The sequence below is a fragment of the Branchiostoma lanceolatum genome, chromosome 3 (genome assembly GCF_035083965.1).
Source record: "Branchiostoma lanceolatum isolate klBraLanc5 chromosome 3, klBraLanc5.hap2, whole genome shotgun sequence".
NCBI classification, from domain to species: Eukaryota; Metazoa; Chordata; class Leptocardii; order Amphioxiformes; family Branchiostomatidae; genus Branchiostoma; species Branchiostoma lanceolatum.
In genome coordinates, this window is record NC_089724.1 from 16,937,001 (window position 1) to 16,953,029 (window position 16,029).

Below are 16,029 nucleotides of genomic sequence, written 5' to 3' on the forward strand. Positions count from 1 at the left end.
TGCTGTGGCCTTACCTACAAATTTCTAAAATTGAAATGTAAAGGAATTTCAGTGAGCATTCTAGGTGAACGTTTATGTTACATATTCCTTTCTTTCCCAGTTCAGTTCTCTCATTCAAATCACCTTTCCATGGATTAGGTTAGTTAAGATAATACAAAATCTCTGTTAATGAAAAAGAAATTACCCACTTACATAAGTTATTATTATAAATATTATCATCAAATACTGCGTTGCCTTATTTACAGAACTGACCTATGTTGATGCCATTGTAAGGAGTTATATAACTCAGTCACACATGTACTATTATGAAGACTAGTGGGCAAGATGTGGCGTCATTGTAGTACAAGTAACAAGGGTTTCAAGTTCAAAGCAAAAGATTTGGGGCATAGAATACAACTGTTAACTTCCTTTTCAAGTTTTCTTTTATTTCTATATTTTGCTGATTGAATGATAAGAAAATATTTTGTTGTAATTGGTTTACATGCCCCACAGGATATTTAATAATGAAAAAAGTATTTTTTTGGTCTTTCAATCTTATACATGTACATCCATGAAATTAGCAGCTGATGTGGGGATCTCTCAGTAGAAAAATAGCTCCTAATAAGGCAACTTGTGATTTGAAATGGCACCAAAGATTGCACCGCAGACTTGTTAGCAGAGGTTTGAGAAAGAGGTGTGAGAAAGATTAAGACTTTTTAACCCTGCAAGTGCCAAGTCCCAGCTCTGATATTGGATGGTTTAACAAAGACAGAGTTCAGAGTTGGCTTCTGATAAATGCACAAGGTATTCAGTTATGACATGAAGGACTTCACACAAGAAAGGAGAGACAGGCAAAGAAGTCTTGAATGGACCATCATTCTTAACATATGACAATGATCAAGCGGGAAGAAGTCGGAAATTGCAATCCAAAGGATAGACAATATATGGGAATAGCAGTAGACAACAATAATAAGGAAAGTCCAGATATAAGAGAAATTAGCCTTACAAATGAATAGAAAAGAACCAGATTGAAGGCATAAAGAAAGCAACAAAGGGCCAAAAACAAGCAAAAGAAATGAAATAGATATTATTCAGACAGAAGTAAGATTTGGATCCCCCTTCCTTCCAAGGTGATGTACTCTTAATGAAGTACAGTAGTTTCAGGCAGGTTTGACGGCAACCACAGCGGTCTTTGCTGCCATACACTTTACGACAGCCCCTATTGCGCCGGCGATCACCAGCACACACGCCACGCCACCCAGCACACCTGCCACTATGGTGACTATGTCAGTTCCTGGTGGTTCTGTGAAAGGAGACCAACATTTTTCACGTCAGCTTCATTCCACTGCCATTGTAATCAAAATATCCTGTTTATTGTGGACATCATTATTTAGAAATGAGACAAATGTACTTTTTCTTTTAGATATTGGAGATCTAGGTAAATTCATAATCAACAGTTACTGTTATGATGATGATGATAGGTACAAGGAGATAAAAGGTCAGGTATGGAAGTATCCACAAAGGGATGAGCTGGACAGTTTTACTGTTGGTCACATCATCAGGTCTATTACTGTAAATGCACTTAAGTTCGCTTAGTTTTAATTTCGTCGGAGAAAATGGAGTGTTCGCGGTGGTTTTAAGTTCGCGTTTGAGACAATATTACTACAAGACAAGTAGGTAGGAGGGCAAAAAATTTTGCGGTGGTTTTATGTTCGTGGCGAAGACCTTACTGCAGAAACCGTGAACATAAAACTACCACGAACATTTCTGCATTTACAGTGCTAAATTTAAGAAAGAATGTTGTATGCGTGAACCAGACACCAAAGTTTAACTGTTTGAAAACTTAGTGTTTTACTGACTTGGAAGACTCTCTGTAGCATTGACAGTGGTGACGAGTCTGGTGACCAGGGTAGGTGTGGTCCGGACAGTTCCAGTGCCAGGTGAACCTGAGGAGAGAAGTGTACCGCCATGTCACATTCAGGTGTTTAGCATAATGGTTAAATGATTTGAGTGGTAGTTGTCCAGTCACCCTTTGGAGAAAAATTCAAAACTAGGTAAGGTTAGTGCTTACTAAGTTTTCTGTTTTATTGTCAGATGCTATTAGACGTATCCCAGTGTGTATCACCTTAATCATAGACCAAAATTCGGGCCTCAACATGCTACTAGTTATTAAATACATGCACGTTATCACTTGAACAAAGCGTAGTATGAAGTATCATTCTGTTTTCTGCCAGCTCACATTGAACCCTGGTTGATGGAGATCAAAAGAAACTGCATGCATCGCAAAGGCCACCTTGAAAAATGTCTAGTGTATTGCAACAGGCATTGTGAAAGCGATGAATATGTTTGACTAGGCTACAATATACGAGGAAATAGGATATGCAGGTAGCAACTGTTGATCAGGCCCATGACATGCATCACCTAGCTGCTATAAAAACCACTGTTTAATGGGTCATATATTTTCTAGCAGCCTCAACATTCTTAAACAATCTGTAGACACACCATTGAGAGGGTATGGCGGTATTAAAATAGACAAAATATATGCACTTCTGCAGCTACGGTACATTCACACATGCTCTAACATACAAGCACATCATGCAGCCTTTGCAGCGTGACCTAGCATTGATTGCACTGAAAAGGGGTGCACAGCATAGCATGCCTCTGCAGATGTGGGACACAGGACACCGTAGCAAGTATTTGACAGGCACGATGCTCTTTATGGCTCCATTTGGCAAAAAATATTGCCATGATAACAGCACAGCAGCCTAGTTCCAACCTGTCGGATTTGTGGTAGTCGTCATTGAAGGTGTAACAGCTCGGGTTGTAGTTGAAGGCACAGCAGTTGTAGTTATTGGCGCGGTAGTTGTAGTTGTTGGAGCTGCAGCCATTGAAGGAGTAACAGCTCCGGTTGTAGTTGATGACGCAGCAGTTGATGGTGATTGTGTGCTGGACATGGCACCTGCAGTTGAGCGTCCAGTCACTGATGTAGTTCCAGTTACACCTGTACCTGTCCAAAATTTGAATAAACACTCTCTAATGAGTATGACTGAGGATGCAAATCGCCTGTCCTGCCGTGGCTGTGCAGCATAACACCATGAGAAACTTTCATTCGTAAATGATCTGCTGCTACCATTAGATTAGTCGTCCAATCATGCGCATGTTGGCTGACGTTGGCAAAAACATCAGGTCAATTGTCAGTGTGGATGCTGTACTACATAAGCTGTGGACCTAATCCTGGCGCCGGATATAGCCTGCCAGACTACAAGCAGTGCCACCCATGCAGGTTCTGGATCCGTTGCAATCAATAAAAGCAAAAGTTTGTTTGGAATGAAACCTCTTGATTGCTCCGAGACCCTTGCTGTACCAGTCGTCACCTGTGTAGTCAGAACTGTAGGTGTCCTTACAGAGGAGGCCTGTGCAGCAGTCAGTGTTGTAGCTAACACAAATTTATATATAACAAACATGTTAAATACAGGCTATTAGGCAACTTTTCCAGGCTGTGGTGTTGAATCTACATTGTACCATGGGACCAAGGAGGTTTAATCCGCCTTGATGGGACAGATCTTCTGACATGTTGTATGTGTGAAGAGTTGAATGCTTGCTTGATTGGTGAGTTGTTTGGTTGATTACTTGGTTGTTGATGTGTGGGTGGATGGGTTGGTTGGTTGGTTGGTGACTCATTTGGTTGATACATGTAACTTGGCCAAATACTTTATTGCTGTTTTATTGGATGCTTGATTTGTTGACCAGTGAAGCTTTTTAAATGTGCACATTTGAGTTAAATGGATGTTACCAACAAGTTTAAGTGCAAGTTTACAGTGCTGTGTACCAGAGTCCAGTGCAGATACAAGCTGTAAAACCAATACTATAACCTGTTGACTGTGTTGCAGTGCTGGCCTTCCTTGTTGTCGCTCTTGAAGTCAGAACCATCGGGGTGCTTGCTGTAAGCGTCTGCCCCAGTGTTGATGTGCTAACAGCAGGCGTCTGCCCCAGCGTCGGGCTGTTTACAGTAGGCGTCTGCCCAACTGTTAGGGTGCTTACAGTAGGCGTCTGCCCCAGCGTCGGGGTGCTTGAAGTAGGAGTCTGCCCCAGTGTCGGGGTGCTTACAGTAGGCGTCTGCCCCAGCGTTGGGGTGCTTACAGTAGGTGTCTGCCCAACCGTTGGGGTGCTAACAGTAGGCGTCTGCCCAACCGTTGGGGTGCTTACAGTAGGCGTCTGCCCCAGCGTCGGGGTGCTTACAGTAGGCGTCTGCCCCAGCGTTGGGGTGCTTACAGTAGGTGTCTGCCCAACCGTTGGGGTGCTAACAGTAGGCGTCTGCCCAACCGTTGGGGTGCTTACAGTAGGCGTCTGCCCCAGCGTCGGGGTGTTTACAGTAGGCGTCTGCCCAACCGTTGGTGTGCTTACAGTAGGCGTCTGCCCAACCGTTGGTGTGCTTAAAGTAGGCGTCTGCCCAACTGTCGATGTACTTACAGAAGGCATCTGCCCCACTGTTGATGTTTTACCTGTCACAGTCAAATGTTCAGAAAAGATTTATGACAATCAATAGCGGTTTGACATCATCCGAGACCAGAATCAAAGGTCCCCAGAAGGTTATAGACCAGGAATTGATGTTCGATCATCATTAGTGAAAGTGAAAAAGTGAAAGTGATCTCAAACCACTGGTCGTAAGAGAGAAGACAGACACTATGTAAAGTATTCACAGGTTCATTATTGCTGGGAAATTCTCCTAGCTCTTTTTGACAAGTACAATGAAGAGTGGACCAAGGACTGCAACCCTTTCCAGTAGTGTGCATGGCAGGTGAGCGACACAGCCAGGATTTGAACTCACAGCTTCTTGGTCCAGAGGCAAGGTCACTAACCACTGGACTACGCACACTACTCAATAAATGAAATACTAAGTGAAATAGCTCATCTAGGGGACTGATTGTTTGATGTAAGTCCAGACACTGTTATGGGGATGGGATGCTGACACTGCATTGCATACATTTCAGGAGATAAACTATCATCCAACATGTTCGTAATGGACTACACCATGTATCAAAAACTGTTGAAGCCACCTTCAAGGAGAATTGAACAATGTAACTTTCTACTACAATTAAACATCATTGCCAGTCACCAGCTGAAGAAAAAAGGCTGTATCTAAAAATAGCTACACCACCATGTTATGCCACCATTCCACCACCTCCACATGATGAGTTATCCCAATACTACAAAACAGCATTGACCATGACCACTTGTCAGTCTATTCCCAAGTCTGGGATTGATGAATGTGGGAGACAAAGACTGGAACCTGTTGTCTTATCCTTGCTTGTTAGATGAAGCTTTATAGAAGTGAACATTTGACTATGCGAGAAGACACCTATTAGTGCAAATGTGGGTTCACAGCTGTGCTGATGTCTTTATTAATTAGAAGAAAAGTAACCTGTTGACTGTGGTGCAGTGCTGGCCGTCCTTGTTGTTGCTCTTGAAGTCAGAACTGTTGGTGTGCTTACACTAGGCGTCTGCCCCACTGTGGATGTTGTTCCTGTTTCAGACAATTGTTCAGACAGTTTATGGTCCTTTCAATGTCGATGGCTATTTCACAATGACGATGTACGTGGAGGGAATGAAAAAGCTACAGACATTGAAAATGACCATGTCGTCTAACAGGACAGCAAAAATACAAACTACATTGTGTTGAAGCCACCCTTGAAGAAACCTGCACCATAAAGTGTCCACTAGAAGGAATCAACAATTCTGAAGACTAGGGTCACTAGTTTGAAAAGTGAAAGGCTGTACACCACTTGATATCTGCCACCGTATTCCTGAACCTGTATGTGACATCAAGATCCCAACCTGTGGACTGCTCTGGTGTTTTCGTTGTTGCTCTTGACGTCACAGTTGGTGTAGCAGCTGATGATGACTGGGGCACGGATACTGTTGGAGTAGATCCTATCGCAGAACAAATCTTCAGATATTGCATATACTGATTTTCTCCATGAAAAGGTAGGTATTGTTTTGGGTTTGTTTGCTTGCCTTGGTGTGTGAGCAAGTTTGTTTCTGCTGGTCCAGGTGGCCATGAATTGTGTAACTGGAGACTTTCTAGATAAGAATGCTGGTTTGAGTCCAAAATTATAGCCACAGACTTGGTCCGGTCCAAAGTTACACAGGAAGATAGGAAAATGACAATCAGTAAGAATAAAACAATGAATTAACAAAAATCTCCAAATATTTCACTAAGGTATGAGATCTTTGATTTCTTATTGTTGATTGGTTTGTTTATTTGTTTGTGTAGGTTGATTGGTTCATTGGCTTGTGGTTAGTAGGTATGTTGGTGGTTTGTCGATCCTTTGGTTGGTTGTTGTTTTTTCTGTTGGTTGGTTGGTCAGTCTGTTGGTCAGTTGACAAACTTTTTGACAAACTTTTTTAATAGGTTTGCCAAACCCAAATTGTATATCAGTCTTTAATCAACATGTGTACATGTATTGTAGTCCTTAGCAATAATGTGCATTCTGACATGTGGTTGATTATAGTGTAGTACTTTGTGTGTGAAAATCTCCAAATGTCACACATCCAAATTGAAAGTGCCAAAAATATGTGGGCATGCCAGTCTACCATGCCATATACATGTACATTGTACCCATGCTGGATCCCACGCATTCAAAAGCTGCAAAACAAAGAAGATTCCAACCTGTGGATTGCGCAGCCATGCTTGCTGTAGGTGTTGCCGCTGTGCTTGCAGCAGGCGTCTGGCTCACCATCGGTGTTGTACCTATCGCAGAGAAGTTTTGTCAAAAACTAATTACAGTGCGATGACATACTGTAAATGCAGAAAGGTTCGCTGTGGTTTTATGTTTGCGGTTTTTGCGCCGACCATTTTACTGCGAACTTAAACCACTGAAAATATTTTTGTCCAATACTGTCACTAGCAGTATGTGACTATAGCGCTGCCGCAAACTTAAAGCACAAAATAAAAAACCTGTGAACTTAAAATGCATTTAATTTTACAGTATGTGTTTAGCCTACTTAGCAATTTGGCCACATGGGAAGGATGAATACCGGTACTGTCCTACCTTGTGAGGCAGCGGTGCTGGTCGAAGTCTCTCCCCAGACTGCAGTCCCCACCACGGTCAGCCTCTGGTAGTTCTCAGAGAAACAATCTATCTTCAACGTGTAGCTGGCATAGTCTGTGTGGACAACACATGATTTACCTGTCTGAAACAGAATTCTTCTAACATCTGACCAACACTCTCTAGGAAGATGCATATCTATGCATAATGCATAATGTGCCTCTTTTGTCCTCAGTAGAGTGCAAATGTAGGCCAGCAGTATTCGTTTGTGATTGCTGGACTTGTCTTAGTACAGATGGTTAGATCATATCCGAACTGGGTAGTTGACATATGAAAATTGCACTGATGTACATGTATGGCAAAACATTACAGACACAAATGCAACCACGATTAAGTGAATTATTGCCTCTTAAGTCTTAATGACATGTTTGATCCAATTTTGTTTTCAAATCGTTCTAACCACATAGCTGGTGTGTTAAACTGAAGAGCGGTTATACTGGCTATACAGATACAGATACAGAAACCTACATGTGCACAGAATCTGACCGTTCATGGACGATTGTGTGGCAATATTAGCTTAATTTTCCTGTTAACAGTCTGCCTCACCCCGTTCACATCGTTTGACAGGGAAGTTCCCGCAGGGGTAGATTTCCTCTACCATGGCGTACAGGTCTGGGTCGTACGCCTGCAACTCGACACGGGTGTTGACATGGTTGTGGATTCCATCGGGCGGGTCACTCTCGTGGTTCACGTTGAAGTAGCTCTGCACTCCTGCAGATGCGGACATTCAGAATGTAAACCTGGACTGTCTCACACTGGTTTCACTACTATGTTCCGACACCCGTGTCCCGACACCCCCTAACTCTAACCCTAACACAGGGGTGCCAGAACATAGGGGTGCCAGAACATAGGGGTGCCAGTACATAGGGGTGTAAGTGTAACCCTAGGCCTGTATCACGCTATGTCTCTTCTGACAGCCAGCTGGGCAACATGAAGACATTTTGACCCAGTTGCTAGCTAGAATGTTCTATCATCTTGATGTGGTGAATATCTCAATAGGAACACTTCATACAATGTAGGACTACCACAAAATGAGTATGTCGAGATTGCCAACAAACTTTCGAAAACTGTGCGTGTGACTTTTTTCAAAATTCTGCATCAGATTTTGACATCCTGAATGAGATCAAACTTGTGTGGAATGTTTGATGATCTTAATCTTTTCACCACAGTTTACCTCAACAAGATGGAAGTTTAAATGTGTTTAAATGACAACAGTCTGGTGCACTACCTACCCTCCGCCCAGTACTCATCCCTGGTGTCGTCGGCGTACGTGTTAGCCCACAGTCCATTGGCCAGAGCAGAGTCGTAAGCTGCCTGCAGGCGGGTTATGAAGTCACTGACGGCCTTGCGGGCACCAAGGATGTCCACTCCGTGAGCAAACTCATGGATGAAGATGTCTTCAACTTTGTACCTGTTAGAGAAACAATGATTAGTCAGGAGTTCAAAACATGGGAATTCATTTATGTCTAGTGAGAACTGCAGTCTTAATGCAGTGGCTGAAGGAATTCCTCTGCAGTCACAGACAGCGAGAGTTTCCAGAAGAGGACATCAGTATACACCAAGCAGCCTTTCAGGCTGATTCTTAGATGTCACTGATGAAGGTAAGGCATGGACACTTAAAGGCAAATCACTCACACACAATGATAACAGGTTTGCTACAATTTAAGGAGACTGGGCCGTAGTGTTTGAATACCCTGATATACTAACGGGTCAGTGTTGTAGCAAAGCACATTCTCCTCAGCCCCGGTGGACACAGGTTTGCTGACGGTGGCCCCCAGGCCTCTGGCCCGCGTGTTAAAGTCTGGGTCAAGGCCAGAATGTTCGGGAATGTCCAGCGTCACCTGTAAGAACACAGACACGATCAAGCAGCTGTAGCTTCATCCTCAAACCTTGAGTGATGGAAGGAGCAGGTCTGCCGCCAACTTGATGAAAAGATTAAGGTAACAAAAATATAAGTTGTAAAAAAGACAAACAGTGCCATTTCTGTGAATTTCTAACACCCTGTAGTCTGAACAAAATAACTAATATGTGAAACTATCAAGCAGAAACAATGATGAGCAACTGCAGTGAGCTTACTTCAGTTTCGGCCATGATGCCGGCCCTGCCGTAGTAGTCATAGTAGGAGTCACGGATGTCTTTCCTGTCCGCTAACATGAACAGCACATCATAGCACGCTCTCCGGAGGGCGGCGTCCGGTAGGATAGAAGAGCCAAGGACGGGAATACCATAGGCATGGAGATATTTCTAGTTTATGTTAAAAAAGAGAATTTTTGGCTGTCATGTTGCAATGCAGGCTCCTCAGGAATAAGCAGTTCAGAAACAGTCGATATACTTGTATGAAAAAATGTATCATTCAGTAAGGCTGCAAACCTGGTAGAATGTATCCAGGTTTAGCTCAGTCCGTATTGCATCGGGGACGCTCGTGACGTCATAGCATTCCCATGTGTCCCAGGAGCGCCCGCGGCGGGTGGTAGTGCAATGAGCGCCTAAGTCTGAGGGAAAGATATCCGAAAAATAACAGATGTTTTACATGTCACACACTAGGAGTGCAGAATGTAGTGAGAATAGTTAAAATGATGTCTGGTATGAGATGAATGTTTTCTGATCACAATCCAGAGTCCATCTTTCAATGTTGCAATTTGCTTTGCTTTACTTGACTCAGCTTTATAGTAGCTTTGTTTATTACCCCAGTGTAGTGTCTGAATGTGAAAGTCCTCTATAATATAGACACTACACGGGGTGATAAAGAAAGCATGTCTTCAAATTTTTCCTAAGAGAAATATAAGAATGCCAGCTATGTGAAAAGCATTCATTTTGCATGACCCAACTGAAGACCTTGGTTGCAATATTCAAGCCGTAGAAATAAATATTTGACTTTGATTCAGAGTTGCATGTTCCACTGTAACGTTATATACTAGTAGTTGCATGTAGTAGGGTAGCTGCACGTTCCGTAATGCAGACAGTGAGCCTTTTTAGTCCAACAAGATCACGATCCACAACACACTTCTCATGATTACTGGTTGTATGATATTAAGGATATTCACTTTCATATGTATCATATGGATTCAGTTCAACACTAAGTAAACAAGAGTTCCACGACCTCATATCTCCATGAACAATTCTATTCATGCAAATGACTTACACATTTGCATAATATATGCTTGGTCATAAAAACCTTTATCTAACTTACACATGTTGCAATATTGACAGTCCTATACTTTTCCAATTAGATGAATTATGGTGTTTTTGGATTTATTATGCAAATTAGGAATTTATTTGCATAATTGGTATCTGTTGATGATCCACTTTCCATAAACTACATACGTTACATGTATTTGAGTCTGATAATGGAAAACACTGCAAATATAGATTTTCCTCATTAGCTATGCAAATTAAGTCCTAATTAACATAATTTGAACTTCATTGTGTACATCTCTGTCTAAGCTACCTGCATACTAAATATCATGGAAATCCATCGTTCCTTTGTTCAGTTATTCGCCTTAGAAGATTTTCACGATAACGCCCCTGCAGTTCCAGAGCAAGCTGCTAGGGGGCCCAAACCCACACCACGTCTTCATTACACCACAAGCTATCTGCCGCCAAAAAATCAAGACCACAGCACGTCCAGGTCAAAAGATACAAAAATTGAAGTTCTGCTGCAGTACCAAGGTCACATACCAGGGGGCCCAAAAACGACCTTTAACTTCAGCTTCACAACACCTGCCCACATACCAAATATCATCGTAATCCATCAAGAGGTTCTTGAGTTATGCTGACTACAGTAGTGCGGAAACACAAACAGACAAACAAACAAACACACACACAGACACACCCAAAACAATATCTCCATTTTTCATGGAGATAACAATATCTCCATTTTTCATGGAGATAATTATCAGAAAAATAATCATCATGTTGAGTACCTGTGTTGAGACTGTAGGATGAGGAGAGTTTATACACACAGTTTACAGTATCACATAACTTCACATAACATACTTGGAAAACAGACGCCGCAGCTCAGTCGGCAGGCGCTCAGCATGTATCCCGGGTTCGACTCGCATTGTCCACCTGCAGCCCAGCTAGCACAGTTGGCGTTGGAGTCGGGGCAGGTAGACACCTAACGTTACAGGTAGAAGATAACAGAGGCGTTTATTTACAGTACGTCTCAAATATTGCGCAAATGTCTCACAAATACATATCGCATACTGATTGAAATATCTCTGACTCTTTAGATCATTGGAGGTGCAGACATCCTCTCCTACTGTACTGTGTGGTTTACTTCCCATAAAAATACGAACAAGCTAAAGGCGGAACAGTGGCACCGCGCCGGAGAGTACCCCTACTCTCGGTAGTAATAACTGTGACAGTAGCTGTGGTGATTGTTGCGGGGCTTCCTTGCTTCAAGTCTTAAACATAGCTGTACATTACAGACTGCAGGGAGGAGGACCCCTCTTACCACGGCTACTGTGGCGGTTCTGTAGCGTGTTCAAGCTCTATGAACTCTGACGCGGGAAAGGCGTCTTGCAACAACTTCGAGTGTGCGGTGTACAACAAGCTCCTTAATTTGACGGCGGTTAAAGCAAAACAGTTCAAGTTGTAGTTCATGACGAAACGCGCACTACTCACATCAGGACAGCCCACCACGGTGATGTTCAACGTGGCACTGGTTCCAACTCCGTTGTCCGCCGTGCAGGTGTACACCCCGCCGTCGGCGTCTGTCGCGTCCGCCAGGGTCAGCGTGCCCGCGCCGCCGTCCACCACGGCCCGCGCAGGGAGGGAGCCCGAGTCGCGGGTCCAGGTGTAGGTCGGTGCCGGGTCCCCGCCGCCATGACAGGTCAGGGTCAGGGACTCCTCGAAGTACAGGTTAGCTGAAGGCCAGGCAGAGATGACCTCTATGTCCGGAGCGACTGGAACAAAATTAAGAAACTTACGGTACACTCGCGTCCGTCTTAACAATAACCCTCAAGCGGAAAAAAAATGTAAGCCCTTCGTAGTTTGTGTGAAAAGTCGTTTGAAAGGAAAGGACTAAGTTTTCTTTTTGAATTACAAACGGTGTCACAGACTTTTGCAGCTTGTTTTTGCACAGTTAAAAACACCATACATGCCAGGAATAGACGAATTAATGATTGGAAATATGCTGAAAAGTGGTTGTCCATGTCATTTGTATTAGGATTTGTTCACAAGAATATTTTCAATTTTTGCGCCAAAATGTTACATAGTGCAGCTTTAAGTACAGGTGTTAGATTTGTGAGGCATTCATTGTTTTCTTAAGCGCCTTCCCATGGGCGTGGAGGCCCACAACAGTGGGATACTTTCGCTGACTTACTTGACTTATGTCGGGTGCCATTCTTCCTCTGTCTTTCTCTTCTCTCGCTGAGTCAACCTAATTTCGACTTAAAGAAGTAGATGGCGAAACACTGAGAAGTCTGTCTACAGAAACATGTCTTGACCTTCTTTTGTTTCCTGTTTTTCTTTCTTTAATGTATACTAAAGTAGACGTATAATGCATAGTCCATTACCGCAATATTGTTGCACAACTGACGTAACGATATCGATAACCGAGAAATATGTTTCCTTTTTCCCCGTTTCATATTCATGATTATTTCTTTTGCTTCAGCACACAAGCACACACACGCCTTACAACGTGTAGATAAACAAAACGTATGAACAAAAAGTATGTTGTGGCTCTGCCGTGTACAGGCGATATTCACATTGGTTCTACTTGACAACACAAACACACAAAAAGTTTCACAGTGGCTAGTCACAAAAAGAACCAAGGCCGAGGGTTACTCTGATATTTGTAAAGCGTTGATATTGGTTGGCGGTTGGCCCTAACAACAAAGTAAACACAACCATGTCCAAAGCCAATGCGAACGAATGGAGGTATGTTTCCCTACATTCAGTGTAAATGTACCTCTTTATACCTCTGCGCGATCGTCACACGAATCAAGTCTTTATTCAGTTTTGTTTTGTCTTGTTTTATTTTTGTGTTCTCAAGCAAACCTATCTTTGCAGTTGTCTACAGAGATAGCGCTTCCATTTGACTTGATTTGATTATAAGACGTTGCATTTTCAGTATGAACAGGTGATGCGACCGCCATCATTTCCAAGACATGACGATAAGTAGAGAAATTGTATCATCTTCTTGCTGCCCTTCACGGTAAATTAAACAAGGTACCATGACTACTTATGATCTCCCAATGACCACATCCCAACCCATTCCATCATGAAATGAATGACGCATGTCTTTACCTTAAACCCCCTGAGACTTTTCTATATCTAACAAAACATTTCAGACTCTTTGGTATGTTTCAATTAGGTGTTTCCATGGGGACGGAGCAAAACAAACCAGACTAGTTTTTAAGGCTTTCAATTCAAGGAGTGGTCTGTTAACGAAATGTTGGCTGTTTGATGATGTGGAATGGAATGTGTATTCAATCCTTTTGTATCATTATTCTTGCATTCTTAATGTTTTTGTCATTATTATCTTTTCGATTAGTTTTTTTCTAACTCTTGCTTTTGTCCGAGCCTGACAAAAAGATGTACTAAAATTCTATGGCGAAAGCTCGCATTTCCAGACTCCATTGCGGCGCTAAGTCTTGCAGTGGACGTACACAGGACAATGGTTTTCCATCTACCTGTGCGTTTACATTTGAAAACATGAACGGAGAGGGGCTTAATAGTTTTTGAAAGGCAAATGTCATGATCGACCCAAGCGATACTACTATATGGTTTTATATCGAAAGTTTTTTGTTTGGCTATTTTACGTCTATTTCCTTTCTGTCATGGATCATCCGCAATAAAGGTTGACGATATATGTATTAAAGAATTCTAAAAGTAGCTTTACGGTACGAAAATACCGGAAAAGTTTTGATATATACGGGTACAGCACTGCACGAAATGGCCTCGTATCCCGGCGTCTACGTACAGGGATTCCTCCGGAAATATTCCATATCCCGGTGCGGATTTAGCGTATCCGTTAGTTTTAACGGATACGCTAAATCCGCACCGGGATATGGAATATTCCCGGAGGAATCCCTGTACGTATACGCCGGGATACGAGGCCATTTCGTGCTGTGAGTGTCCAACACAGTTCTTGCAAAAAAATCCAAGGTTTTTGGTTGTATCCAAAATTGTTGAGGTTTTAAAACCTTTCCTTTTCTCATGTGTAGGCACCTGTTGTAACGTTGAATGATGAAATTCCGCGTTCTTTACTGTAAACTTCACTGCTCATTCTCCGTAAACCTTCCTGTCTGGAAGATAAGACAGAAAGATTAGACGACTAGACTACAGTCTCCCTGTAAAGAACTATTCTCCTGACTTAAGCAGTATTTAAGTTTCTGCTTCGTTCATGATTCTAGATCTAACTTGTCTTTCTATATAGATTGGTGATGCCCAGAGCGTACTGTTGTGCACTTTCCAGCCCAGTGAATTACTCCCTCTAGCGAAAATTAAATCAATTACAGATTGCATACGTCACTAAAAATGAGACAATACCTCAAACTACGTCTGCAATGTCTCTATGGAGACCATACGGAAAGCCCGCTGCCACAGGGGACCTATATAAAGTCCTAATGTCGTAAAGTTGTCTGAAATTAGTTTACATCGTGATTGTTTGGGTGTAACCCGAATCTCCGTACATGCAACACAACCCTACAGAAATATGAGCAACCTTGAACATGGTGACATACACTTCTGTGGTTCAGACAAAAGCTATGAAAAGGCCAAGATATCTAGCGAGACGAAACCTACCGCACACATAACTAATTCAGCTCCCTTTCCCTCGCTCTAGTTAGCTATATAAAGATCTTCATTGGACTATGGGAATACCACGGGATTCGTGGCAAGGAATTGTATTGTACCAGGACCGTTTAACACATCGCGGTCGGGAGCTATAACGTCACTTTCCGATGCATTGCAGCGCTTAAGCTTACCAGTACCGGTGAAAATCGGGTCACGAAAATACGGTCAGATACACCCGGATCGAACCCCCAACTTCACGATCCAGGAGCGGGATTGCTAACTGATAGACCACCGCGCGACTATTTTATGTGACGACCAAACATGTCAGCACCGAGTTCTGCACTAACTTTCTAGATCAATCTCTGATAAAGGAAATGAAGGGGCGGGTGCAACCATGTCAGCTTGCAAAAAAAGCACGACACTGCCTTCTTGGGAACTGCTACCTCCGTTTGGACTTCCTCGGGCCTCAATTTCTACCACGCAAAATGCAGACTTTTCAGTACCCGGCCATGCTACTCATTTCGTATTTTTCATGAAAACTTTACCCTTCAACGACACTGAATAGACCAAAACGTCTCAAACTGTTTAGGGCATCAAGATGTCACTATTCCCACAACTAACGGCTACAAAATTAGCAGAATCACAAACATACTACGAAGATCTCACCTGTAGTAAAGACCGTCCCAGGCAGCGCTATCACCAGCAGGCAAGTCCAGAAGGGTCTCGGTAAACCTGTTGTCATAGCTGTCATCGGCATATCATTTTGTAGGCACGCGTATATGAAAAAAAAATCCTTCACAGCAACTGAACTTCCAGCAGAAACAATCCTAAATCCTTCCCTGAGACTAAATGCCTGGTGTCTTCACGCACGGGACGATGTCCGATACGATGTGTTCTCTCTTTCCGTGTGTCGGGTCTACGAGTCGCTCGCGCCGCCGCCGTCCGACCGTGCGCCTCGACCTCGAGTCGGGAATACTAATGCGGCTTGCGTGAGACTGAGCCTTTGTCGGCACAGAAAAGGTGTGGTCTACCTTTACGTGCCCTGCAGTTGGTCAAGTTTCGCGACTCATTGTTTCCGCTCAACAAGGTGGAAATCCTAAACCGCGGTGCGAGGGTCGTTTCTTTGGTAAACAAATGGTAGTGACTGAAAAGGGTCGTAAGTGGCCTGAGACCTTGGCCCGGTTCATTCTAGGTGAGT

The 16,029-nt window shown here is 43.1% G+C and overlaps 1 protein-coding gene across 8 annotated transcripts; it reads right to left on the minus strand.

Annotated features, from left to right (window-relative positions):
* Positions 1 to 105: 105 nt before the first annotated feature.
* Positions 106 to 15,818, minus strand: LOC136430668 (uncharacterized). Of its 8 annotated transcripts, XM_066421454.1 has the most exons (17): positions 15,498 to 15,818; positions 11,715 to 11,995; positions 11,085 to 11,205; positions 9,459 to 9,580; positions 9,165 to 9,332; positions 8,796 to 8,929; positions 8,321 to 8,499; positions 7,635 to 7,799; positions 7,032 to 7,145; positions 6,650 to 6,730; positions 5,815 to 5,910; positions 5,402 to 5,503; positions 3,852 to 4,481; positions 3,314 to 3,415; positions 2,756 to 2,986; positions 1,839 to 1,925; positions 106 to 1,282 (listed from the first exon to the last, which is right to left on the minus strand). In XM_066421454.1, exons 1-17 carry the CDS (start codon positions 15,586 to 15,588, stop codon positions 1,140 to 1,142), a joined length of 2,847 nt encoding a protein of 948 aa, XP_066277551.1. In that variant the 5' UTR covers positions 15,589 to 15,818; the 3' UTR covers positions 106 to 1,139. The 8 variants fall into 8 exon arrangements, with proteins under 8 accessions (XP_066277551.1, XP_066277552.1, XP_066277553.1 ...); XM_066421455.1 differs by lacking the exon at positions 3,314 to 3,415; XM_066421456.1 differs by lacking the exon at positions 3,852 to 4,481 and having other exon boundaries at positions 15,498 to 15,816.
* Between the last annotated feature and the right edge of the window lie 211 nt (positions 15,819 to 16,029).

Excerpts from the sequence above, each read along its gene's own strand:
- LOC136430668 (XM_066421454.1), bottom strand. The coding sequence starts at position 15,588 with ATGCCGATGACAGCTATGACAACAGGTTTACCGAGACCCTTCTGGACT. Across the intron at positions 11,996-15,497 it reads TGGGACGGTCTTTACTACAG|TCGCTCCGGACATAGAGGTC; the intron begins GTGAGATCTTCG and ends ATTTTGTTCCAG. Across the intron at positions 7,146-7,634 it reads TGTCAAACGATGTGAACGGG|ACTATGCCAGCTACACGTTG; the intron begins GTGAGGCAGACT and ends TTGTCCACACAG.